Raw genomic sequence first — 27,520 nt, 5'->3', positions numbered from 1 at the left:
AAACAAGAGTCTGGGGACTATGCAAGGTGTGGTCAACAAAAAGAGAAGACACACAGAGGAGCAGATATGCACTGGATAATTAAGTATCCTTCTGCAAACACTACTCTGCCTCTTTCTGTAGCTCTGAACTTTTTAATACCATTACTGGATTAAGAGGAAAGCCTACAGAATCATCACATTGCCAAGCCAACATGGACTGATGAAAACATATCCAGGAACCAGCCCTTCAGTTCAGAGAGCAGCTGGCCCTTTAAACCACACGCATTTTTCTAGAATGAACATAACAGTTTGTGATCTGCTTTAGCCAGATCAATAGCCTGACTTAACTTCCTTTTAGAGTGACCTGAGATCTTTTTGACTGCTTACCCATCAGAGGGACAGAATTTCTAAGGAGAGATGAATTTCTGGTTCCTTTCTTCTCTGCAACACATAACACCTCCATGGACGTTATTTGACATACATGCCAGTTTCCTTTCTGATTTCTTGGAGCCCAGTAAGATACCTGTACTGCAAAGCACAGTATTCCTCTCTTTCCTAAGAAGGTTTCTTCTGCTAATAAAGATTACACAGTGTCCTCAAACACAACAGTCAGGAGGAAGAAGTCTACCTCACCTTCTGAGATTTTCTTGTTCTTTCCAATAAGATAATGTCAATCATAATCCTGGGAAAAAAGCCAAAAATCTTGGCCTTCACTCATAATAAGAGAACACACAGTTATTGAAGAGGAACAATTTCCATGGAACATTACACCTTTAATCACTCCTACATCCTTTGGAATATTCTACTTTGGTAGGAAATCGGTAGACAATAGAGATTATAGGAAGAGAAATTTTTATATCTGTTTGAAACTGGCAGAATTTTCAATGCATTCATGTGTTCTTTTGTATACTCATGTTAATACAAGTGGAAATGTGCAAAGGCCCAGAAAATGCGTTCCATGTCCACTGTAATTAGCAACAGTGCCTAGCTCTGAGCCAACAGCAGATGGGTGATTAATAAACTCTCTGGGACTATGATGATGTTAATTCTCTGCAAATTATTACATAAAAGAAACAAACAGAACTGCACTGATTAAAAGCTGGGACAGACTGTTTTACATTTCAGAATATCAATCCAGGAATTTGCCTAAGCATATAAATCTCTGTTCTTCTAAACATCTATGAAGACTCTAAATTTTAAGAAAATAATGGAGGCTCTGAAGTCAGAATATCTGGCTTGCCTGCAGGTCCTATCATTTATTTGTTAAATGATCTTGGGCAAGTCAATTAAACTTTCTGTGCTTCAATCTGTTCATCTGTTGAATTGAGGCTATAACAATAATTGCCCTACCTATGACTCAGAGCTATTCTGAGAATCGAAAGCTATGGAGTTTGTGAAAGTATCTTATATATATCAATTTACAATCCAAATGTACGTTGGGGCCATTAATATTACGCATCTGAAGATGCAGAAGCACTCTGGGTCTGAAGTTAACACACTACAGCCAGAAGACAGTGGCTCCAGCAAACAGTCAGACCTAGGTTCTAACATCTTGCTTCTGGACTGTGCTTTTGTGAGGTGTTGCTCAAGTCAGAGATGAAGCATGGATGGGCTAAATGCTAGCCAAAGCCACAAAGCTATGCTATGTCATCTAGCCAGAACCAGATGCAAAAGGAAAGCGTACTATGTTGACAGTTCTCGATTGCTTTATTATCATGGTACACTTTCACCTACTAGAATTTTTCACAATCTACTTAAGGGACTCAAAGACCCAAAACATCAAAGCACAAAAGCGAGACAATATTGTGAAGGATCTGTGTTTATAAATAATCTACTTGGTTCACCCAGCCAGCCTTGCTGAAACTGGGGTTTCTCACAGCCCAGAACACACTATTTCACTCCAGCTCTAGTAGGACACCAGGCTCCGTCTCTTTGCTCTAGCACAAGTCATATTATATTCCCCATATATCGTCACAGTGTGCAGATCTGATGACAGTCATCTACGCTTTCCACATTTGTCAGACACAGAGGCAACGCTTCCTGCTCGAGAACCAGGATGTGTAATTAATGTGAGTCTTTTCCAGAAGAGCAAGGAATTGGCTCTGAGAATCCTCACTGCAGCGGAATGGCAGCTCATGCTTAGACTTCATATCCTGGCTGAGCATGGTGCTGTACCAAACATGACTCAACAACAGGCTGTACCCCATGAATAGGATCTGTCACATTCTACAAGGCTTGAATGAGCTGTGTAAAGAGTTGTGCATGAACCACGTTTTCCAAAGATTTTAAAGGTACAAGGCAAAGAAACGGTTAAAGGATCTTTTTGTTTTGAAAACAAAATAACTTTCCTAATTTACATCTTGCAAATCCTTACTCACGTCCCTGGTAGCTCAGATGGTAAAGAGTCTACCTGCAATGCAGGAGGCTGGGGTTTGATCCCTGAGTTGGGAAGATCCCCTGGAGAAAAAAATAGCAACCCACTCCAGTATTCTTGCCTGGGAAATCCCATGGACAGAGTAGCCTAGCAGGCTATAGGCCATGGTGTCACAAAGAGTTGGACACGACTGAGCAATTCAACAACAATAACAACTCCTTATTATTATATATGGTGCCATCTAAAATAGGAAAATCTTTCTGTGTTAACAAGCACAACAAACAATACAGAACTCTATGTCCCCTGAGGCTGTTTTCTCCTTCAGGCAAAATTCAGGTTGGCACGGTTCCAATGGAAGACACTTCGATGTGTTTGTAAAGACCAAATCCCACCGGTCATCAAAAGCCAAGATGCCCAGTCTATGAATTACCATTAAGAAATGGCCAGAGTAAACAGAATAAGGCAGACCATTAAAAGACTAAGCTACACTGACTATTTCCCAAGCACTCAGAACCTTGTGTTTATGCACATGGAAGAGAAGGAGGCTGCATCTTCAAATAGAGTAAGATGCCAAGCAAGGAAACACATTTTATTAAATATTTAATTTCTTCTTTCTTCTGACATTCTGAGGATTATAAGTGCATATAAAGCAAACCTGAAATAGAAAATGGATATTTACCTAAGAGATTCAAGAAGCCTAGGGATAGAAAAGAGAAGTAATGAGACCTCTGCATGGGGAAGGTAATATCAAGGGACTAAGGAATGAATAACAGGCTTCAAGCCTCTAGTCACCTTTTGTTTACACTTCTGACAACATAAGCTTACAACCGGCCATACCTTTGTAATCTTAATGAAGAAAAACTATGTTTAGATGTAACCATTACTTTAAAATGTCCTTATAAAATATAATGAAAAGGAACCATAAGAGATAGTTTTCCTTATCTCGCATTCAAAAGAAAACAATTGTATTTCAAAATAAACACTTTTATTTTAGCTACTTGTTTCCCTGAATATTCACTGGAAGGACTGATGCTCAAGCTGAAGTTCCAATATTCTGGCCATTTGATGCAAAGATCTGCCTCACGGGAAAAGACCCTGATGCTGGAAAAGATGGAGGGCAGGAGGAGAAGGGGGCGACAGAGGATGAGATGGTTGGATGGCATCACCAACTCAATGGAGATGAGTTTAAGCGAACTCTGGGAGTCAGTGAAGGACAGGAAGACTGGTGTGCTGCAGTCCATGGGCTTGCAAAGAGTCAAAAGTGACTTAGCAACTGAACAACAACCTGTTTCCCAAATTTCAAAGGCCAAAGTAAACTTCTAAAACCCATCCAAAGTCCTTTTCTTATGAACTAAAAAAAAAAAAAAAAAAGTTCCATTTATTTACTTTTGCTTAAGGTTTATTAGTTTTCTACTAATAACAGCACCTGAGATTTAATGAGTAAAAATCACTATGATTCCTTTGCAAAGATTATCTCATTGAATTATCACAACAACCCAACAAGGTAGACCCTGTTATTATATCCTTTTTACAGAAGAAGTTGGATTTCAAAGTGATTACAACTTGCTTACAGTCAGGAATGTGGTAGATATGAGATCAAACCCAAGTAACTCTTAATAGCTACACTTTTCTAGGTCACATTTTTTTCAAAGGACATATAGTGATAAGAATTACATGGTAATTATCTGCTATGTGGGAGGAATTAGAGATTTTTCTAAGAATTATCGTCCCTTTTGACAAACCTAGAAAAAAATATTTTCAACTAGTATCACATACAAAAAGCTAGTAATGGTATTACAGAGCAGCTAAAAATTAGTAAGTTGAACACTCCTAGAAAAAAATAGGCAAGATGTATTAGCAATTCACAGGAAAAAAGTACAGATAGATCACAGAAAGATTCTCAATCTCCCTCAATTCAGAAATGGGCACTTCAACAGAACAAGGGCTTGGCTTGTTCATTACTGTAACCTCAGCACTTTGAATAGAATATGGCATTAATAGTAGCTCATCAAAATATATTTGTCAAACAAATAACTTGGCACATATGTATTTTTAAAAAGCAAGGGCAAGAACTGTATGCCTGCATTTTCTATCATTAGTGTGAAAAACAAAATTGTATGTATTGATGATTGCAATTGGGAAAAGGCAGAAGAGTGGGAGTTTAAAAAGTGGAAGTTAAAATTTGCAAAATATACCCTATTACATTTCTGAATTTTGAACCACATGAATCACCAATTAAATATTTTTAAAGAGAATCATCTTTGCACACACACATATACACATGCATTTTTAAAGAGCTGTTGAAGAAAAACCCAACTGACTAACATCAAAGCAAATGAGACCAACAGAATTGAAATCTGCTCATGCTGTGTGCTAAGCTGCTCAGTCGTGTCCAACCCTTTGAGACCCCACGGGCTGCAGCCCACCAGGCTCCTCTGTCCATGGGATTCTCCGGACAAGAATACTACCATTTCCTTCTCCAGGGGATGTTCCCGACCCAAGGATCGAACCTGTGTCTCTTGTGTCTCCTGCAAAGGCAGGCAGGTTCTCTATCACTAGCATCCTGGGAAGCCCCAGAATTTTTAACTGTTAAGTATTTTGCTTAGAATTCCTAAGCATGACCAAGTGTTACTGGAAAGAGTCTGTGTTTTTCCAACTGTGTTTTATAGATCCCCAAGCTCCCAAGAGGCATTTTAGGGGTCAGGGCAAGATCAGAAGATGGGCCTGTGGGCATCTAAGCCTCGGCTCTTTCTTTCAAAAGAGCAACTCCTTTTAACTGACTTTTTAAAATTGGTTGGGAAGAGGTTGAGTTCTCTAGAAAGAAGCCTCCAGGACTTTCTCAGTGGTCAAGAATCTGCCTTGTAATTCAGGGTCACAGGTTCAATCCCCGGTCGGGGAGCTAGGATCCCCCATGCCCTGGCGCAACTAAGCCCGAGGGCCACAACTAGAGGGCTGGTGTACTGCAACGACAGATCCTAAGTGCCGCAAGTAAGACTTGATGCAACCAAACACATAAATATTGAAGAAAAGAAAAAGAAACCCTCAGGAAGCCTTAAAAAAAAAAAAAAAAGATGCCTTCATTTTCCTAGAGTCACTCTTGGCAGTAAGTTCAGCAAGTCCACTTTGGTTTGTGAAGATAATTATTATAAATCTTGACTCATACTACCTTTTTCCCCCTTTCTTAACATAACCCCAAGTGACCACAGCCTGCCAGCTTCTTACCCTAGATAAAGTTTTTCTTATTGTTTCAGGTTATCTTTTGAACTCTCTTTGCTGGTTGACTAACCCCCATCTGCCAAGCTGGCAATCCCCTCTCCTGGTCAAGGAATCTCCAAATATGTTTTTGCCGGAGAGACAGGTGCCGCGTGGAATCGGAGTGGCCTGCTGGCTCTTACTCCTCAGCGTTAGCCACTGTCATCCAACTTGCCAGTCTCCGTGTCCTCTGATGACAGAGACCCACGGTTCCAGAGACAGGATTGTCTCTGGCCCAGCTTCTCTCTTTAGAGGACACAGCACCTTCTCTCTCAACCTTCTCTCCTTGAGCTGTTACCTGTTTCCTGGTCCCGAGCACTCTTCTCGCTTGGGCTAGTGACACAGGCTGGGGTCTGCTTTGTTAATGAGCAAGGCCCCACAGGAGAGCTGCGTGAGCTTCTAGTGATACTTTTTTTTTTTTTTTTTCAATTACAGTCCTCTGCTTTCCAGAGAAAACAAGTATCCTGAGTCAGGGAGTAACGTGAGAGCATAAAACACGGTGTCTCTGGAACCTGCATGCTTCAGTCGTGTCTGACTCTTTGTGACCCTATGGACTGTAGCGCAACCAGGCTCCTCTGTCAATGGAATTTCCCAGGCAAGAATACTGGAGTGGGTTGCCAAGCCCTCTTCCAGGGGATCTTCCCAACCCAGGGATCGAACCTGAGTCTCTTGTGTTTCCTGCATTGGCAGGCGAGTTCTTTACCACTAGCACCACCTGGGAAGCCCCAGGCACTACCTCAAATCTGGCTAATTCTGGGCAAGGCTCTTCCCCCTAGGTCCTTAGGTGTCTCTAGACCCCTGGTCACTACATGACAAGGAGCTACCCCAAACATTTCCTGACAGACAAGGGTGTTTTTCTGCCCAGGGTACCTTCGGGCCTCTGAGTGGGGTGACTTGCTAGTAATTCTATGTGTGCGTGTGTGCTCAGTAATGCCTCGCTCTTTGCAACCCCCTGGACTGTAGCCCACCAGACTCCTCTGTCCATGGGATTTTTCAGGCAAGAATACTGGACTGAGGTGCCATTTCCTTCTCCAGGGGATCTTCCCAATCCAGGGACTGAACCCACATCTCCTGCTTTGACAGGTTGATTCTTTACTGCTGAGCCACCAGGGAAGTCCAGGTGGGTTTGTACTACTGATAAAATATATCAGAAGCTGAATAATTTTTATACACAACTAACAACATTTTCTCAGTATAATCCTACTTCTTGGCAGGCTGCCTTAACTTATATTCTCAACCTTTGTGTTTGACTTCAACATGTCAGGATATTCTTCACACACAGAAAACAGCTGTTATTCAGTCACCCAATAATTCTAAAGTAGTCACGAGGGATAAACCAAGGGTAAACTAAGGGATTGTCTACAGTCTGAATCTACCACTTCAGCAAACTAAACATTTAAGATTCTTGGCCACATTTATGAAAGAATGCAAGGCTTTTATTCAGGTAAATACATCAAGAACAAGTACATTAATTAGAGTCAGATAAAACTTAGTCCCTATCACATTTCTGTTGTAAAAAACCCTTCTTTATTTTAAAATTGCAAAGGTATTTTTACATTTTCTTATGAAAATTTTATTAAGTTCTGGCCTTACACATTTATGTTTGGTTCATCTAGAATTTAATTTATATTTGTGAAATAGAGGGCCATTTCCTTTTTTTTTTTTCCTGTATTAAATGATTCTCCCAGCAGCACTAACCTAACAGTCCATTTTTTCCCTCCACAATCTGCTATGTTGCCTCTCTTACATATACCAGGTTTCCTTATACGTCTGGGTCTTTGGACCTTTTACTTTCATTCTTCAGCTCAGTCTTGCCTGCAGGACAATTCTGCACCAAAGATTTGTAATCAACTTGGCATTTAGTCAGGCAAATGCCTTCCCTCCCTCAAACCAGGTTCTTGAGCAGTATCTTGGCTCCTCAAAGCCCTCTGAGCTTAAAGATATAGCTCAGAAACCATTTTCCAACTTCCAAGGTAAAGTGCAACTTCACTTAAAAGCATGTTTGAGTCGATAGATCAATTTGGTAAATCAAACTTATGATAATGACTTTTCCTTCTTGATAAGTTTTATATCCTTCAGTATTCGTTTCATGGTAAGTGACTTTTTAATAAATATTCTAAAATCGACCTCCACCCCCAGGTTTAACTGCAGTTTTTGTCTGTTGATGGTGCACAGAAATGTATTAATAGTTAGCTGACTTTGTAGCAAAGCAACCTTGCCAAACTTTCATCGTAACTATAATGATTTATCTGTAGACATCTATGGTTCTGTTTATTCCTAAATCTGGGGGCTGTGTTATGTCTCTAGCCATGGCCTCTGAACAATGTTGAACAGAAAAGGTGATGGCAGGCATCCTTCTCTTATTCCTGAAATTAGAACTGTTGTTTATAGTTCATTATCAAGTATTTTTTTGTTCCAACTTTTAACCAGATTAAAGGAGTTCTCTTCCATTTGTAATTTGCTGATGTTTATTAATCATGAATGCCTAATTTCATTGAATGTTTTTTCTTTATTAGGATGATCATAGGCTTTTATCTTTTAATCTAGTAATACTGGGAATACCATTTATAGCATCATAACATGAATCCAACATTTCAGATTCTGACTAGCCTGTTCTACGTTAGCATCTTTCACATTATATATATCCAGATTAGATAAATATCAGTATCTGTACCAATTATACCTTAGGTCAAACTCCTAAAACGTTAAAAGAGGAGAGCTCAGAGTAAGTGTAATAAATTGGGCCCAAGACTAGAGAACTGATCCCACAGAACACAGACCACCGAGACGACAATAAGCCCTATAAACATAAACCTGACCAGAATGGTGAAAGCTAACCTTCCACAAGGCAACTCAATGTATTTTCTGGAAAAAAGTGCCATCAAAACAAAGCACTTATTTTGTATGTTTTCCGTCTCTGCACTATTTTTGGTTCTAGGTCTTAAATCAGTCTCTGATTCTGTTGATATTTCTCTACAACTAACCTAAAAGCCCAAAGACATGCACAGAACCACAGAAAAGATCAACGGCCAGCAGAGTACACAGCCTATCAGGAATTCAGAGTGAATTAAAAAACACAAAATACTTTTTCTCCCCAAGTCTAATCATATCAAAAGACATTGTAGAAGTTTCCTAAACGTCAATATGGTAGAAAAACCATGTTTCCAAGATTTCAGTTAGCGATCACAAGACTTTCAGAGTGAGAGGAGAACTCAGTTCATTTAGTCCAAATTTTTATTTAAGAGATGAGTTAATTTACCTAGCCAACAGATGAATTATTTTTGTGGTAATCATCACATAGGATGGATTAAAGATCCATAATATCTCTGTTTTAATTATCATAGAAATAAACTCAATGAGTCTGGCATACCTTGTTTTACATTAAATGACCACGACATAGGCCTTACAGCTTATGATTCTCTGGGTCAGAGATTTTTCAAACTGCACTCCATGATGTCATCCTATGATAAGGGGGTAGAAAAGGGAACAAGAGGGCAGAGGTTCTCCAGAGTTAAGCAGATCGTTGTTGAGGAGAAGGAGAGTAAACAGAGTTAAAAGAGGTCACTTACACCGAGTGCCGCCCGTGTGGTGGGCACTCTCCTAGGGACTCCATGCTGACACACCAGAGAGGAATAGGAACAGGGTCTGCAGTGGCTTCATATATTATATTTGGGGGGAACCTGTTGTTTCCATAATCCATACTACAGAAAGTAAAGCCTAAGTACTTCCGTTGGCTAAGAACATGAAATAGATAAAGTGACTTCAAGTGCAGCAGGGGACGGGAGGCAGTTGGGGTGGGGGGTTTAAGGGAAGAGACTTCCACATCTGCGCCATTCTGGGTTGGACTAATAAGAGAGAACACAGACTACATGAATACAGTATTAATATAATAAATTTCTGTCAGATGCAAAATAACTCCTGTTATGATGCATTATGGCACACACACAAACAGGCTCCCAGGCTTTTGAAAAGCCAAGAAATTCCCCCTTCAGCCATAGGCTCTGACAGCATCTAATAAGCACAGTGTTCCTTCCGATATCTTAACGATTCTATCTCACTACTTGTGTACTTTGAACATTCCAAAGATTTCTCCTGTGTTGTCAATAGACCATCATGATGTATGTTAAACAGTTAAAGGCTGTCTTCTCTTTAGAGGCCAGGAAACTGAGATCTGCTGGGTTTACACTTAGGTACTTTATGGCCTGCACAGAACTGAGTCCCAGACCATAAAGGAGAGGATAGCAACTGCAGCGCAGAGTCAGGATGGGCCCTCACGGCTCAGGACAACAGCTGCTGTGATAACCTCCATCAAAAGATAAACACCAACAAGCATGTTTAGAAGATACCCTCTAACTGCACAGAAGAAAACTCTGGTCTGTTTTCTAAAACTCACTGATTTTTTTCAAATAAGTACAAAGAAAAAACATTCCTTGTTAACATGGGACAGATACATATCAGAAGTGCTGAGTACCATTTTTCAGTACAACAACATTTGAGACCAATGGTAGCCAGAATCCTATAGAGAAACAAAGTTAAAGCTATACAAATCTATAAATATTAAACAGTAAAAAAAAAAAAAAAAAACTTGTAGAAATTAATAACTACTTATCCCCAAAGTGCTTTTTACAATGACAACAGAATACAGTTTTCACTGACAATTTGATAAAATATTGTACCCTATGAATACCAGCATGTACACAAGGCACTGTGCCTATAAACTTGTGTGAAACCAGAGAACTCCAGTGTCTGTGACATCTCATTAAACTGGGACAATCTCTAGGACTAAATCATCAAGGGAATAAAAAAACAATACTAATGTTATTAGACAGTATTAAAGGGCTATGTTCAACAAACCCCAGGTCTTAATAAAAGTCTCTGTTTAAATGTAACTAAATTGTTTCAATAAGCAGGCAATATTACCATCCATTGTTAACAAAGCCAACAGGAAGATCAAATGACAAGAAACTAAAATAGCATTGAGAGGCAGAGTCATTAAAGATGCATGCTCAAAAAAAGGAAGCCAGCATCACTTTCAACAGGGAGCTTGAAGAGCCTTTCTAAACAGCCAGTTGAAGGATTTACGGTTCCCTAAAATCATGGTAGCCAAAACCACGTTTTGAGCTTAGTTCCTGCAATGACAGCTGATGATGTTCTTTCTGTAAATGGACTAAGTATTTAAGTCGAATCCTTTCCTTGAGGTGCTAGAGCAATATACATGTTCAGCAGAGAGGAAAAAGCAAAATAAAAAATAAGGACTCGGCCACACACTTTGGTTTACAAACCCAAATGCGCTTGAGAACAGAGGCGGCAGTGTTGGCTGGGAAAGGCCTTCCTACCTGTGTTTTTTGATGCCATTGGAGAGCGCGTCTCCACCACCACAGTCCTTGCCTTCGGACATTCTGTGCTGTCTACTGCTCGGGGCTTCTGCTTCCTCGTCAAAGGAGTGTGCGGTCACTGCTTCCAGTCTGCTCAGGGACCCTTCGGACTCGGAATCTGCGGCAGAGCAGGTTCACAGTCAATGAACTGGGCTTTGGTGCGAGGCTGCCGTAACAATGGATTCCCTCCCTTCATGCATCAGGCTTTGAAACTTAAGCAGCCTACTTTGTCCTTCAACAATCCAGCCGTTACCTCCTCCTCAGGGATTTCAGAGAACCTGCACCCAGTAAGGCTAAAGGGGATTTAGAAAATGGATACAGGATTATATAAACTTACAATTAAACAGATTTCATACATTAAAAGAGACTTTACAAAGATTACCTAATTCTTTAGGAAATTGTATTCAGTGGTGTCCCCTCTAAAAGAAGTTGTTGTTTTCCTTCCCTTCTCAAAGCAGTTTAAACATAACTTTGAAAAAGCTTTTTTAAAAAATTCATATATAAAGAAAAAGTTACAGTTGGATGTACTTGGGGAAAGCATACATTTCATATGATACTAGAGGTACAAAGGTAATTTTTAAATACTTAAAAAAACACTTCTGGTTTTTATATTACTTAAATTCTCAACAGCAACAGCCTGAAGTAGCCATAGAGAATCTAACTATGAGGCAGGCATTTTTAGGAATGAAAATGCCACATTCCCAACTGCCTGTGTATTGAGTGTGGAGCCATCTGCCTGATCGGGAATAGCAGGACAACTTCTTTCCATACAATACGGTATAGTTTTCAGGCGCACACACATGGCCTTCCTTTCCTTTCAGCACCTCCAAGGTGCTCTGGGGTTAATGAGCTTGCTGACGCTCTCCTGGTTTGTTAGTTGGGTTTTCAGACTCTTTAACGTTCTGCATATATATAAATTTAACACATATATATGCATATATATATAATGTTCTGCATAACATTCAAAGTAGCAGCCACTCAATCTCCAAGAGACTTTAAACGATGCCTACATTTATATTAATAAGTCAATTCCAGATAACGTGCAACTATCCTTCAGCAGATGACCATACACACAACTGTCCTCTGCTCTAGGGAAGTCCTCCTACATACATGCAAGCAAACTCCCTATTTAAATAAAAGTTTCACCCATCTGCCTAGTATGTATTATGGTGCTCAGGAAATAGTACTTTCTTTTCCCACTACTACATTCTGCAGCTCAGCCCAAATCATGGGCCCTTCTTTATATCACATTAGAACTGATTAGTAACAATTGCTACACAGCTGCAGCTTGCCCAGCACACCTTAAACTCTGGACCCTCGGAATGGTGCAAGTTATCTGCCCAAAAACTCAGTACTAGGGAAGTTATCTTCATTTTCTATAAATATAGCTTTTTGTCCTGACATATACCTTATAGCAATGAAAAATATTTTAATGTTAAGTTTAAGGGATATTTATTTTTCACTGTCAATTTTGGCAGGTAGTAACATTTTATTGCAAAACACTGAAAACCTGCATAGCCAGTGACAGGAGACGGTTATTCCTTTGATGAAATAAGCAGCTGCTAAAATTATAATAAAATAGAAAAATACTTTTAACATAATACTAAGACCAAAAAAAAAAATCAGGCTACCATTTTACAACTCTAAAATACAAGCAAAAAAAAATTTAATTTTATTCTGCCTTAGAGAAAAATCAGTCTGGTTCAGGTAAACAGGTTAAATGTCCAAACGAGAACAGTGAAGTGACAGAAGTTTGTCCTGGGCACAGTAGCAAAGGATACAGGAGAGGTGCTATCTCCCCCAAATTGGGTTCATCTCTCAGTGGGTATCAAGCAAAGAGATACAACCAAGCCAGAGAGCGGGAGAAGGAAGGAGTTTTTAACTGCAGCAAATAAAGAAAACACCAGGGATCTTTCTCAAGGCAACATCTCCCCAACACCAAAACTAGGAAAGTTTTAAGCTAAGTGTGCATGCATCACCATCAAGTGGCCTGGGCAGTATATGCCTATTCATGAAGGGGTCTTGAGCAGAGGAGAATTTCTGCACGGAACTGGGGCAAATGTTGACAGGACTCCAAGCTTCAGCTGACTTAAGTTATGAGGGTCAGAAAAGGCCAAGAGCATCTTTCCTTAGGTTCCAGTTGATCTTGTGGTTGAGGGCTCAAGGCAGAGGGAGGGGTGTTGGAATTCTACAAAAGAGCTCAAAGTGCTTCAGGCTAATGTTTACTTTGAAAACAGAACTGGGAGTCTTTACAATTGATTTATTAACTTTGTTACTGTAACTTCTCTTGCCTGATAACAGTTCTGTTTCATTCCCTTTGATCATTAATTACTGAGACCTGTTCAAGGGCAAGCATTTCAGGCCAGGCTTAGCTCTTCCCCTGCAGCTCAGCTGGTAAAGAATCCGCCTGCAATGCGGGAGACCTGGGTTCCATCCCTGGGTTGGGAAGATCCCCTGGAGAAGGGAATGGCTACCCACACCAGGATTCTGACCTGGAGAATTCCATGGACTGTATAGCCCATGGGGTCGCAAAGAGTTGGACACAACTGAGTGACTTTCAGTTTCACTTTAGATCACAAAACAGCTTAGGCCCAAGAAAGCCATGTCCAGTCCAGTTCATTTTCTTTGGGCACCAGCCGCCCTCACCTTAGCTGCCTACAATGGTATGGCAGGTAAGTCTCAAACAATGAACGTTGTGCTGAGAGAGGAGTTTTCAGAGGAAGCAGCATGAGGCACAACCCGGACCCAAGAGGTGACAGTGGTCTTGGCGGGTAGACCAGGGTGGTTTGTTCACGTCTACATATTCCTGTTTCATGTGAAAAAAGAATTTCAAGTGCCAAATAAAATAATTTTGCCTTTATTGGTTAGTATTATTCATGATGCATTGTTACTTTATAATTTAGATGTCAGGAAAACCAAAACGCACTGAAGCAAAAACTTCAAGCATTTACTGAACATCACTCTGCACAGGATACTGTGTTTGCTATTGAAGGGATACAAATCTTAAGATGGGGACAAATCTACCTCAAAAGAAAATTCTTAACAAAAAGCAGATACACAGTAAACACTAACAAGAGGTAAGGCAGAAAGAGCTGCTGTGAAGTAAAGACTTGACTCAAAATAAGATTTCACCTTACTGAACACCAGCTGGAGACCAACCACCTTCACCCAAGCATGGGAGCGCTATGCTTTACCCCTAGAGACACACGTAAGATGGCAATATAGACTCTGATTGCTCCACGTGACTTCCTCTTTCTGCCCCCTCTCCTAGGCTCTCTCCCTGTTCCTCCCAACTCTTCCTTGTCTCCTCCATGCTCCCAACCTCCTTCTCCCTCTAACAGAATCAGGCTATGCCCACCCTTCCCCTGAAGGGCTCTACCAACAACCTCCATATTGCAGTCAGTCCAGTGATCATCTGTGAATTCTTATGGTGACTCATCTACCACATCTGACACTGCTTAATTCATTCTCTTTCTTTATCTTGTGCAAGGCATGACAGGATTCAAGGAACAGTAAGATCCGGTCCCTGTCCACCGTTAAGCAGAGGCAGACTGTTTTGTGAACACGTGAGTTCAATGAATTTTTTTTCCTGGTGCCAGAACAGAAGTCTGCATGGGGGCAATGGGTCACACAGGCGGTATCAGCCAACTTCACCCAGTGAGGGACCGGTTGTCTAGAGGAGATTGTGACTGATGGTTGAGCTGAGTAAGCCGACAAGGAGTAAGAGTGGGGGTAGGGGAGAGAGTTACAATAGAGGAACTGTCCTCTACTGAGCAAAGGGAATGGACGGTCCACGGCAGGGAGAAGAGAACATTTGGGGAGACGGGAGTGGACGACACGAGAAAGGAGTGGTGATGGGGCGGCTGGGTGGACATGAAGCTATGACTCAGCCATGAAGCTGACCACTCAGGGTGAACAAAAATCAGGGGCAGGCAGTGGGACAAGGAGGGTATAAAATGAAGCAGGAACAGGGTAGTACCCCAGTACCTGCCATGAGGTTCTTACACCTGCTAGAAGCAAATCGCCCGGTCATCTCTAAGCATTCTAGCTTCAGAAGGAAATGACATCAATGACGTGATTCACAGTGTCCTCGAGATAAAAACTTGTTGATGGAGAACAAAAAGCTCAGTTGCTAATAAGAATCTACTATATAGCACAGGGAACTCTACTCAATGCTCTGTGGTGACCTGAATGGGAAGAAAATCCAAGTAAGAGGGATACACATATATGTATAGCCAATTCGCTTTGTTGTACAGCTGAAACTAACAACACTGTAAAACAACTATACTTCAGTAAATGTTTAAGTTCAAAAACTCAGTTACTTCTAGTACTATGTATATAGTACTACATGCTTAGACTTACTTTGTTGGCAATAAGGTTGTTGTTTAGTTGTTAAATCATGTCCAGCTCTTTGGCAACCCCATGGACTGTAGCCTGCCAGCCTCCTCTGTCCATGGGATTCTCCAGGCAAGAACACTGGAGTGGGTTGCCATTTTCTTCTCCAGGGAATCTTTCAAACCTGCATCTCCTGCACTGCACTCTTTACCACTGAGCCACCTGGGAAGCCCATTGGCAACAGGGAGCCAACCTCAACTTCCATGCCTTCATAGTATGAGTCGTACCAATCTGCCTCCAGCAAAGCATCATTTCATTTGCAGACCCACAGATTCAGATATATTTAAATTCAAACATGTTTACCTGAGTAGCAAAGGTCACAGCCACTGTGGAGGTTTATTGATTAAGAAGGCAAAGCCTGCCTATAAGATTAATTTTCAAGTGACAGATCTTAGTGCAACTAAGGTGATAATTCAATCTTAAAACATCAGGTTTTTCAATTTTGCCTGAACATACACGTATCAAATAGACCAGACATTATCTGCCATTCAGTGTTACTGGGCAACACAGTAATGCCTTAGTGGAAAGTATCAAGTATTGGAAAGACTGTGCTTAATGCGTCATACGGTGGTCACGATAGTAACAGAGTACTGTACATGCTTTAAAAACAAACAGGGCCACAGAGGTGGGGAGTTGCTGGTTAGTGGGTACAGTTTCATTTGGAGATGATGGAAAAGTTCTGCCAATGGATGGCAGTGTTGGTTGCACCATCATGTGCTGGATGCAACTGAACTACATGCTTAAAAATGGCTAAAATGATATACACACTATGTATGTGAAGTCGCTCACTCGTGTCCGACTCTTTGCGATCCCACGGACTGTAGCCTACCAGGCTCCTCCATCCATGGAGCTCTCCAGGCAAGAGTACTGGAGTGCGTCGCCATTTCCTTCTCCAGGGGACCTTCCTGACCTGGGGATCAAACCCAGGTCTCCTGCACTGCAGGCAGACGCTTTACCGTCTGAGGTACCAGGGAAGCCCATACATTATGTATATTTTACCACAATGAAACCAAAACAAAACTCAAACAAGCAAACAAAAACCTGTCAAGCCAAAGCCACATATCCATCATGCCAGATGTGTGGACTATATTCTCGTCCTGTCATCTCTCACCTCAACGCCAATGACGAAGCAAAGCCACACAGACACAGAGCAATCTTGATGGATTTTTATACAGGTGTATTTTTAAACACAGTAGCAGAGATTTTAACAAAATCCATAGCGAGATTTTGAACAAAATTAGTCTTTCACTCTTCCTTTTATTTCCCACAAGATAAATGCTCTAGTTCATGTACAAGCATTTAAGGCAGACAAAATCTCTGCCTGATTATCTTCCCAATTAAATCAACAGTCTTAGTAGAAAGCTTGTTTACAAGTCTCTGATGGCCCAGATCTTGAAGGCTCTGTCCAAGTTGGGGACTTAAAATTATTTCTAACACATTTTGGATTGAACACTATCCCCGCCTTTCAACCAAACATCATGGAAGCCAACTGCTGTGATTGGGTTAATTTGGCTTTGGAAACTTCGCTCATCAAGTTGTATAAGATATACAACCTGTATGTCAATCATATCTCAATAAAGTGGCTTACAAAAAACCCTTCAGATTAAGAGGATCATTACCTCTATGCTACTTTTTTTGAGTTATTCCTATTAAAAGGCTGAAAGTAGAGGTCATAAAGTTAACAATAGAAACAAGCCAACGATTCTTATGTTCTCCTGATAAACATTTTTTTAACATGACCTTTGAAAACTAGCTTGAGAACAAACAGTACAAAGGAGCAAGATGTGGAAGACTGTGGATAGTGTCCAAATAACCCCTCCCCGTTACTTACGGTTAACAGGAAATGGTCAAGAGGCACACATGCTCAATTTAATACCTTCATTGTTTATGGTTTCCCCAAGAACCAGGCATGTTCTAAGAATGTCCAAGGTAACCCAAAGTAACCCAACCTGAAACTATCAGTGCTAAATTTTTATTCAGCTTTAAAATACAATTTTACAGACTAAAAAAATAACATAGTAAACACAAAGGACACAAGGAAAATCAATGAGGCCTACCACCTTCAAAATAAATTGTAAACAGAAAATCAGGAATCAGGATGAGTCCAGAAGGGGCTGCCAAGAGATTGCTACAATAACCTACAGAGGAAGTGACAAAAGCTTGAAACAGAATCTTGGCAGCAAGTGACAAGAGTCAGAGCCATTCTAGACATATCCTCCCCAAATGAGGCGCAAGGTCAAAATGAACCAAATGGTATAGTGTTGATTACCACAGAGTTTTTTTTTAAAAGGACTGGCATGTCCCCAAGCAACTAAATCTACTACTGTTTTCCGCAACTTGCAAAATCTGCACATGTAATTGCAGATGAGGAATTATTCAAAATGTGGTGTATGGGCTATTGAAAATTTTATCTGTTTTGGATGACTAAATTTGGAGCTTCCCATTTGTCTTGTTGACATTCTTAAAATCATTTTCAAGGTCACCTATGCATACATTCTACAAAGAAAATAATCCTAGAACTAAGGACCAGTTACAAACTAATTCATACAAATGAAAATGAAGTATTTTCATGTGACTTCAGTTTAATAAATCAACGCTCACCAAATAGCTACCACATACCAGGTAAAGGGCTTGTTGCTGAAACAGTTTAGAAAGATTAATGAGATATGGGTGGTGCCCTCCAAGTAGTCAAAGTCCAAGCTAGTGAAAGACACACAAGTAAACAAATGTTTACACAAAGTGTGGGAAGAGCTGAAGAAGCCACTCTTAGGGAAACCAGGGAAAGTTTCCATGCAGAGATGGCATCTGAGCTGCCATGATAACTAAGAATTCAAGGCCAGGAAAGAGAATACCAGGGGTGAGAGGAACAGCAAACAGTCCAATGGCCTGAAAGAACAAGGTGTGTGTCCAAGAACATCTGGCATGGCCAGAGAGGAGGGCAGCCAGGAGGGAAAGATGTGGTCATCAGAGATAAAGCTGCAAAGCGGGTCAGATCACAGAGTCTATACTGACCCTGTAAGTACGGAGTATGGAGCCTCTGGATGCTCTGTCAGGGAGAGGTTAAGACCCATTTGAGACTTTACAGACAACTCTGAGCTTCCCTGGTGGCTCAAACAGTAAAGAAACCACCTGCAACTCAGGAAACCTGGGTTTGATCCCTGGGTTGGGAAGATCCCCAGGCAAGAATAATGGAGTGAGTAACTCCAGTATACTTGCCTGGAGAATTCCATGGACAGAGGAGCCTGGCGGGCTATAGTCCATGGCATCTCAGAGTTGGGACACGACTGAGCAACTAACATTTTCACCTTCTGATGCATCAGCATCCCAGGGCCACTGTAACAATGACTATAACTTAATAGATTCACTGACCATGAACACTGGGGGAGAAACAGAAAGACAAGAAGACAACTAGATACTCAGAAATGGGGAGGATGTGAGGAAAGCAGGTAAGAGATGACTTTCACATTTGTAGTTTGCACGGTTGGTAGACGAGGAAGCCATCAGCCAAGACAGGCAAGGTCAGGATGACAAGGGGGCAGGTCAGGATGACAAGTCCAGTTTCCATTATTTGGAGTTTGAGATGCTTTGGGCCAAAGTAGGACTTTTCAGTAAACAGATGCAAAGTCTAAGAACATCACTATCCTCCACAACCAACTCATCCTCAAGTTCAATTTAGCCTTTGAAATGTACCCCCAAATTTTTTTCACTCAAATATCTTCACTCCTAATCTGTGCCAAAATCTATGCCAGTTGTGAGGGGTGCAAAGTTCTTCAAGGAATGTTCTATCTGCTTGAGTGACAGGGCAGGGAAAAAAAAACAATCGTATAAAATGTCAACTACAGGAAATACTATGGCACTACGATGCATGGAAAACTCAGCAGTGGCTGCGGGACTGGAAAAGGTCAGTTTTCATTCCAATCCCAAAGAAAGGCAATGCCAAAGAATGCTCAAACTACCACACAATTCCACTCATCTCACACACTAGCAAGGTAATGCTCAAAATTCTCAAAGTCAAGCTTCAAAAGTACATGAACCATGGAACTTGCAGATGTTCAAGCTGGATTTGGAAAAGGCAGAGGAACCAGAAATCAAATTGGCAACACCTGCTGGATCATCAAAAAAGCAAGAGAGTTCCAGAAAAGCATCTACTTCTGCTTTATTGACTATGCCAAAGCCTTTGACTGTGTGGATCACAATACACTGTGGAAAAGTCTTTGAGAGATGGGAATACTAGACCACTTTACCTGGTATCCTGAGAAATCTGTACGCAGGTCAAGAAGGAACAGTTAGAACTGGACATGGAACAACAGACTGGTTCCACATTGGTAAAGGAGTGCGTCAAGGCTGTATATTGTTACCTTGCTCATTTAACTTATATGCAGAGTACATCATGAGAAATGCTAGACTGGATGAAGCAGAAGCTGGAATCAAAATTGCCGGGAGAAATATCAATAACCTCAGATATGCAGATGACACCACCTTATGGCAGAAAGTGAAGAGCTAAAGAACCTCTTAATGAAAGTGAAAAGGAGAGCGAAAAAGTTGGCTTAAAACTCAACATTCAGAAAACTAAGATCATGGCAACCAGTCCCATCAGTTCATGGCAAATAGATGGGGAAACAATGGAAACAGTGAGAGACTTTATTTTGGCTCCAAAATCACTGCAGAAGGTGACTGCAGCCATGAAATTAAAAGATGTTTGCTCTTTGGAAGAAAAACTATGACAAACCTAGATAGCATATTAAGAAGCAGAGATGTTACTTTGCCATCAAAGGTCTGTCTAGTCAAAGCTTTATTTTTTTCCAGTAGTCACATATGGATATGAGTGTTGGACCATAAAGAAAACTAAGCACCGAAGAATTGATGCTTTTGAACTGTGGTGTTGGAGAAGACTCTTGAGAGTCCCTTGGACTGCAAGGAGATCCAACCAGTCCATTCTAAATGAGATCAGTCCTCAATATTCATTGGAAGGACTGATGCTGAAGCTGAAACTCCAATACTTTGGCCATCTGATGCGAAGAGCTGACTCATTGGAAAAGACCCTGATGCTGGGAATAATTGAAGGCAGGAAGAGAAGGGAACAGTAGAGGATGACATGATTGGATGGCATCATCGACTCAACGGACATGAGTTTGAGTAAGCTCCGGGAGTTGGTGATGAACAGGGAGGCCTGGTGTGCTGCAGCCCATGGGGTCGCAAAGAGTCTGACTTGACTGAGCAACTGAACTGATGATGCATGGGGCATCAACAGTAGGGATCTGATCTAGCCCAAATGTCAAGCAAGCTTCCCTGAGGAACAAAGGTCAGGATATGTATTCATTAAAGCAATAAAGAGAGGAACTGAAACTTTCTATCCAAGTTGCTTTCATGCAAACTCTTGTCATCTCTCATGAAGGACACCTGGATCTCAAATCAATTTTAACTCTCAACATACACACTTGCTAACAGACTGTAAACTCCTGAGCTGGGATCATGCTTTATTTGCTCTTAATTTCCAATTCTTAGTATAATGCAAGCATATTATAAAAATTCACAATGTTTACTTTAAAAAAGGAAACTATAAAATACTAACCTGACATCATCGGTATACTTGTTTGCTGCTCCCCATCACTTACAGATTAAAAAGCAAATTCTTCAGCAGAACCTTATCACAAGACTCATTACAGGCTGGTCCTGAATTACTTTTGTGGCTTCATCTCATCACCAGTTCTCAGCATTTGGAACGCTTAACCCCTGCTCCGGCCACAGTGCATTTTCACGATGTCTTGGAAAACAATTCTCTACCTTCGTGTGTGCTAGCTTCCTCCACAAAGCATACTCCACCTCCACCTTACCCTGCTGGAGAACTCTTCACTGACTCTCTACTCAGGCACCAAGAAAAACGGCTCCCTCACAGAGGAGCTTACACTCTACTTGTAGGAGTCCAGGAGCAAATGAACAATGTGTGTGAAAGATTCTTTTTTTTTTAAGGCAAGAGAAAAAGGAGAGAAAATAATGCAGTGACGGTCTTTCTGAGCAGAAAAAGGAACGGAGTGGAGGGGCAAGCCCTGCAGATGTTTGGGATGAGAGAGCTCCGGGTGAGGGGAAGCGAAGGCCTGAGGGGATGCACCTGGCAGGAGCAGGGACAGCCTCTGAGGAGTGATGGAAGGAAGGGACTGAGGAGGACAGGGCAGGCCTCAGCAGGCAGCAGGCAGCCAGACGGAGGGCACCTGGCTTTTATTCCAGCTGGAAGCAAAGCCATTACAGGGTCCCGTGCAGGGAACTGATCTGAAGCGACTCACGTTTGGAAACGGTCCCTCTGAACGCTGCACTTAAAATATTGCCGGAGATGAAGATGCACGCAGAGAGACCAGTCAGAAAGCTGTCACAGTCCAGGCGAGAGATGACGGGGGCCCGGGTGGTGAGAGTGGAATGATGATAAGGGGTCAGATTCTGCTGAATGTGGTAGGAAGAGCTGACAGAATGTGTTGATGGACTGAACGTAGATTCGACATCTTTCTCCCGACCCCCCGAAAAAAAAAAGAAATCAAAGAACAATTTTTTAAAAACCAAAACAAAACAACCCACAGTCCATGACAGATAATTCAAAGGTTCTCAACCTCAGCTGAAGCAATTGTAAAGACGCATCCTTCATCCACCAAAATATGCAGGAGGGACAGGCTTGTGAGCAGTAGTGAAGAATTCTCTTCTGGACATTTTAAGACACTTAGGAGATCTCACTTAAGTGACCGTGTCAAGTAGATAATTAGACAGGAGTCTGAAATTCAGAGACAAGACTGAGTCTACAGACACAAACTGACAGATTTATCAGAATTTGGGCAATATTCGCAGGTGTGGGACTAGGTGACGTAACGCAAGGCAAGCTGTTCAAGCTTTAATGTCTGCACAATCCCCTGCAGATGTGAAGAAAACTGCCAATTCTTATTCACTGAGTTGGGACCTCTGGTTCTGCAATTCCGACAAGCTCCCACGTGACGCTAACGCTACTCAGAACTCACTCTGAGCACAAGGGCACTAGAGCAGCACCGCCCAACCTTTCTGGCACCAGGGACCGGTTTTGTGGAAGAGAATTTTTCCACAGACTGGATGGTGGGGGATGGTTTTGGGACGATTCAAGCGCATTACATTTATCGTGCAATCTGTTTCTATTATTATTATTAAACTGGCATATGTAGTGAAATGATGATACAACTCTCCATAATGCACAATCAGTGGCAGTCCTGAGCTTGTTTTCCTGCAACTAAACCAGGGCTGACGGAAGACAGTGACACCCATACTGCACTGCTTATGTTTGGTCTACTGCGTGAACTTTTTGATTGCTGTACTGCAGAAAACCTTGCTTCACAAAGAGAGAATGCTGGAAATGGAAGCAGGCTTTTCAGTGCTTTTATAGCAATCTTAGAATATTCTACCTTGACTTTAATTCAGAATCCATGGAGATCTGAAATTGTCTCAAACATATTTTTAAGGCCACCGTCATTTGTGATCTCAAGCGGTCATGCAAGCAATGGGGAGAGGCTGTAAATACAAATGAACCTTCACTCACTAGCCCATCTCTCACCTCCTGGTGTGTGGTCTGGTTCCTTACAGGCCACAGACCAATACTGGTCTGTGACCAGGCGACTAGGGACCTCTGATCTTGAGGGTAAATGCAGAAAAGAAAAGAATGACTGCACTCCAGGACATTCTACTACCAAAAGTGAGAAAGATGCAAGAACACTAGCAAAGGAAACAGAAATAAAATCAAATGAGGGTGGTATTCTGGAAACCAAGCAAAGAAAGCGCTCCACGAAGGAAGGGGGCATCAGCAACTTGAAGCGCTGGTAAAAGGCCGACAAAGATGCAAACTGGGACAGGACCATGCACCTAGGCAGCTGAGCCTGTGACAGTGGTGACCCGGTCAAGAGTGGCCGCTGGGAAATCATGAGAACAAACGTAAATAGAGGCTGTTCAAGAGAGAATGCTAGAAGAGCAAGGTGATGCAGGTCAAAGTATTTGTATAGGACACAGCATTTCTGAAAGATAAAGACAGCTGATGGGAACCAGGAATAACTGATTACCCGGGAGAGATAAGGAGATGTACTAATATCCTGATGAAGGTTGAAGTGCTAGGTTCGATCCCAGGCTGCGTAAGATTCTCTGGAGTAGGAAATGGCAACCCACTCCAGTATTCTTGCCTGGAGAATTCCACGGACAGAGGAGCCTGACAGGCTACAGTCCATAAGGTCACAAAGAGTTAGACACAATTGGGCATGCACGCACACACAAAGGATAAATCACGTTAACCAGTGTTTTACCTACAACATATACACATCATGAGTAAGCTGCTGGATAATTTTTAATGCTATAAGCCCAAAGTGAGATTAAGAGCCCTTGGCACTACTTAAGATTTTCCACAGAATGCTGTACCATATTCCACACAAAAGGTGTTTAATAACAGTCACAGTCTGTGGTACCCAATTTGCTGCACATCACACCAACCAATGAACGTGTTCTGTCCTGGGCAACAGAGGAAATACACAAGTTCACACGGTAAGGTCTCTTGTTCTTGAGGGAAATGCAGGCTTAGGGAAAGACAAGAAAGAAATGCACAAAAAGTGATATAATGAGAAACAGGGCAAGAACAAGGTAGCATGGCTAATCATTCAATAGATAAATAAGGACAAGAGAAAAAAGTGCTAGGAATACAGAAGTGAGTGAGCTCTTCAAGTTCTGGGCAGGTCCAGACCACAGTAAAGACTCACAGAAATGGCCCAGGCAGGAAATGTCCAGGTATTTCAGAACTAACTAAACCACAGGACTTCCCTGGTGGTACAGTGGGTAAGAACCTGCCTGCCAACGCAGTTAGACACGGGTTTGGTGTGTGGTCCAGGAGGATCCCACAGCCACAGAGCGACTGAGCCCGCGCCCCATGTGCGTAAGTACTTAAGCCCAGGCACCCAGAGTCTGTGCTCTACAAGAGAAGCCACCGCAGGGAAGCGCAGCCTGGCTAGCCACAGCTAGAGACAGACCACACACAGCAAGGAAGACCCATAAGAGCACCCCCCCCAAAAAAAAACCGAAATAAGTAAAAATAAATAAATTTTAAAAAACCTAAAATGCAGGAGGATAATGGGCTTAGGAACATAAAGAACGGAACACATGGTATCTTATCAGCCTTCCTGCCCACACTTCTGGTCACTTTGATCAAACCCTGCATCTTCTATGTGAAACTCTCAGCAGATGTCATTACTTTTCTCAGCTATTACCAACTGTAGTTGTTGGATTAAACGTTATTTCACAGGGGTCATAACTTCCTATGTTACTCTCCTCCAGACAAAATCAAAGTCATTATATTACCACTCTCCACTCTTAAAGCTCTGATTTAAAAAGACATGAGCACCCACCCCTGCAACTGCTGAGACATGCTAAAGCTGGCTTCGATTTCATAACCTAACTTTCCACTGGTTTTGCCAATCTACACTATAGGATTTGGATGCATTATTCATGCGCATTTTGACCAAAATAGCATTAAGAGTTTAAGCAAGAAAGCCTTTTTTGCACAACTGATCTCAACATGTTTCTAAAAAGGAAAGCGAACAGACAGTAAGAAAAACAATAAATTTTTAAGTTTTAAAATTCAAAAGGCAGAAATTTTTGTGCAACTGCTATCCCAGACCAGTACTAAAGAGCAAGAGCCATGAAGTTATTTAACTGGTTAAGAAACGTTTCAAAAATAATGCCTTAGGAAATCACTAGCGATGCATAAGGTCAAGCACCTTTAATTTTCTCCCCGTTAGCTACTTTTTCATTTACCCCTCTCTCTGAGAGCCAGTCTCTTAGCTCCCACATTATGGTAAATTCCTGGAGAACAAATTTTACCTTTTAAATCATCCCAGTTCACTCCCTCTGTCACCTACCCCTCCTGTTCCCCACAGTATCCACAGTGGAGCACGCAAGCTGCATGAAATTAGCAAGTGTTATGGATTCTTTTGTGTTCTTGATTGAAAACCAATATATTTTTAGGGAGGGCAGAAATATCAATGACATTCGTTCAACAACCTGCACTTAATAAACGTTTAGAGAGCAGTTTAGTCTGTGCTAAGTACTTCAGGAATATAAATAGACAGGGTCTCTCCCATCAGATGGGCTTCCCAGGTGGTGCTAGTGGTAAAGAGCCTGCCTGCCAATGCAGGAGACATCAGACTTGGGTTTGATCCCTGGGTTGGGAAGATTCCCTGGAGGAGGGCGTGGCAACCCACTCCCGTATTCTTGCCTGGAGAATCCCATGGACAGAGAAGCCTGGCGGGCCATGGTCCACGGGGTTGCCAAGAGTCAGATACGACTGAAGCAACTGAGCACACACGTACTACCACTGAAAAGAGACAGGCACATCACAACCAAAGGGCCTTGAAAGAAATGTAAAGGCAAGAAACGCAGAAGATGAAACAACTAACTGAGGGAGTGGGAAAAGCTGCCCAGAAGAGGAGATGGTGATCATTTAGAGACATTTGAGAGTTTTGGTAGGAGAAGCAGGTGCAATGGAAAGAGCGGAAAGATGGCAGAACATGCAGAAGGAGCTGCTTCATTCTTCCCTGAAGTGGAACCTACTACATATTATAATTTCTGTGTTTTACTTGCACAATAGAATTTTTCTACAGAACTAGTCAGTCTCTAGTTTCTCATTAAATCCTTTGTTTTAATACATATGAATGTTTAGCCCTCTTCCCAGGAAGTGTTCACTTACAGGTAGTAGTATCAGAAATTTCACTCAACATAACCATTTCATTCCTTAAAGATAGACGTGCAATGAAGACAGGAAGTGAGGCTTCATTAGGTTTAATGCCTTCTCATCTGTTATAGAATGGAACTCAACCCAATTTGTGAGAAAGAATGTTTGCCGTATGGGATCTGATGAAATCTTCAGTCACTGAGCATACTGGAAAAAAAAATTTAAATAATTAAAAGACCCACGTGGGGTTGGAAAAAATACTCTACACTGTAGGCTTATATCAAGGTTTGTCTCACCTACTGTAGTACATTTTCACTGACCCTGCTTATCTAAAAAAATTTAAAGGGAAAACAGGAAGTCACACGGATTTAATTTTAAAGGAAGTAACAAGTTGTAACTGACTTTTAAAAAGCAGACTAAGCATTTACTGAAAATTATTTAGAAGTATTTTAAAAGAAGTAGCTTTAAAAGACTTTTCTCATTTCTTTTAAACATTAAGGTAGGCTTGATTTACTCTATTATTCTGATTCAGAAATTATATGAAATGCAAGTTTGTATACTTGTTCCTGCTCTTGTTTACCTCCCACCCAACAGCCTCTGTCACATGTGCGTGGTGAGGATGGAAGATGGCCGGTGTGGCTGGAACGAACAAGGACGGGCAGGGTGGGGTTCACGTCGGGAGCCTGGAAGGCCCGTTAGGGAGTTTGGATTTTATTCCAGGTGCAGTGAAGAGCCACTGAAAGATTCTGGGCAGGGGAATGTGATGCCATGACTGTCTATAAAGCATCGGTGTGGGTGGTATGTACAGAATGAAGTCAAGAGGGCAAGGTGGGAAGCACGGCCATCAGTTAAGAGGCTGGACAAGAGCAGGCGCAGTGCAGGTGACGATACTGCGAGTGAAGGCGGGGCAGCCCCTCAGTGCGCCAGCACTGCTTACAGTACACACGAGTTGTTTATTCCCCCCGATAATCCTATGACCCACTTGCAGATGCAGAAACGTGGCACAGGAAAGCGAAGTCATTTTCCAAAGGCTACAGGAATTGGTAGAACCACCGTTTATCAACAGTCTTCCAGCAGCAGCACCTACACCTTTAATGATCACCTTGCAGTAACAGAACACAGATGGATTCAAGGTAAGACTGAAGGGCAGAACGGACGGGCCCTAGGCTGTGTTTCGTGGAGGGGGCCTGAGAGTGCCATGAATCTCCCGGATTTCCAGCTTTAGGGGATGAAAGAGGCGCCATTTACTAAAATTAAGCAAATTCCAGGAGGAAAAGGACCTAGGAGGAAGATCAAGAATCCATCTTTTATTTATCCAGCTAACAACTGAGTATATACATATTTCACAAGAGGTCAGGGCTGGAGAAACAAATTCCAGAACTGTGGTAGTCAGAACAACTGTCCCTCCTAGTCTCTGGAACCTGTGGAGGGGTC

The 27,520-nt window shown here is 41.8% G+C and overlaps 1 protein-coding gene across 5 annotated transcripts in view; it reads right to left on the bottom strand.

The window, feature by feature from the left end:
- Positions 1-27,520, bottom strand: part of OSBPL1A (oxysterol binding protein like 1A) — a 221,838-nt gene that overhangs the window by 56,381 nt on the left and 137,937 nt on the right. For all 5 annotated transcript variants that reach the window (XM_004020467.5, XM_012103464.4, XM_027960780.2 and 2 more), the window contains one exon: positions 10,942-11,098. In XM_004020467.5, the coding sequence (XP_004020516.1) occupies positions 10,942-11,098 (157 nt within the window). The remainder of the gene's footprint in view (positions 1-10,941; positions 11,099-27,520) is intronic.

This window comes from Ovis aries, chromosome 23 (genome assembly GCF_016772045.2).
Source record: "Ovis aries strain OAR_USU_Benz2616 breed Rambouillet chromosome 23, ARS-UI_Ramb_v3.0, whole genome shotgun sequence".
In the NCBI taxonomy this organism is placed as follows: domain Eukaryota; kingdom Metazoa; phylum Chordata; class Mammalia; order Artiodactyla; family Bovidae; genus Ovis; species Ovis aries.
Note: the sequence above shows the minus strand (reverse complement) of the source record. Positions and strands in the feature narration are given on the sequence as shown.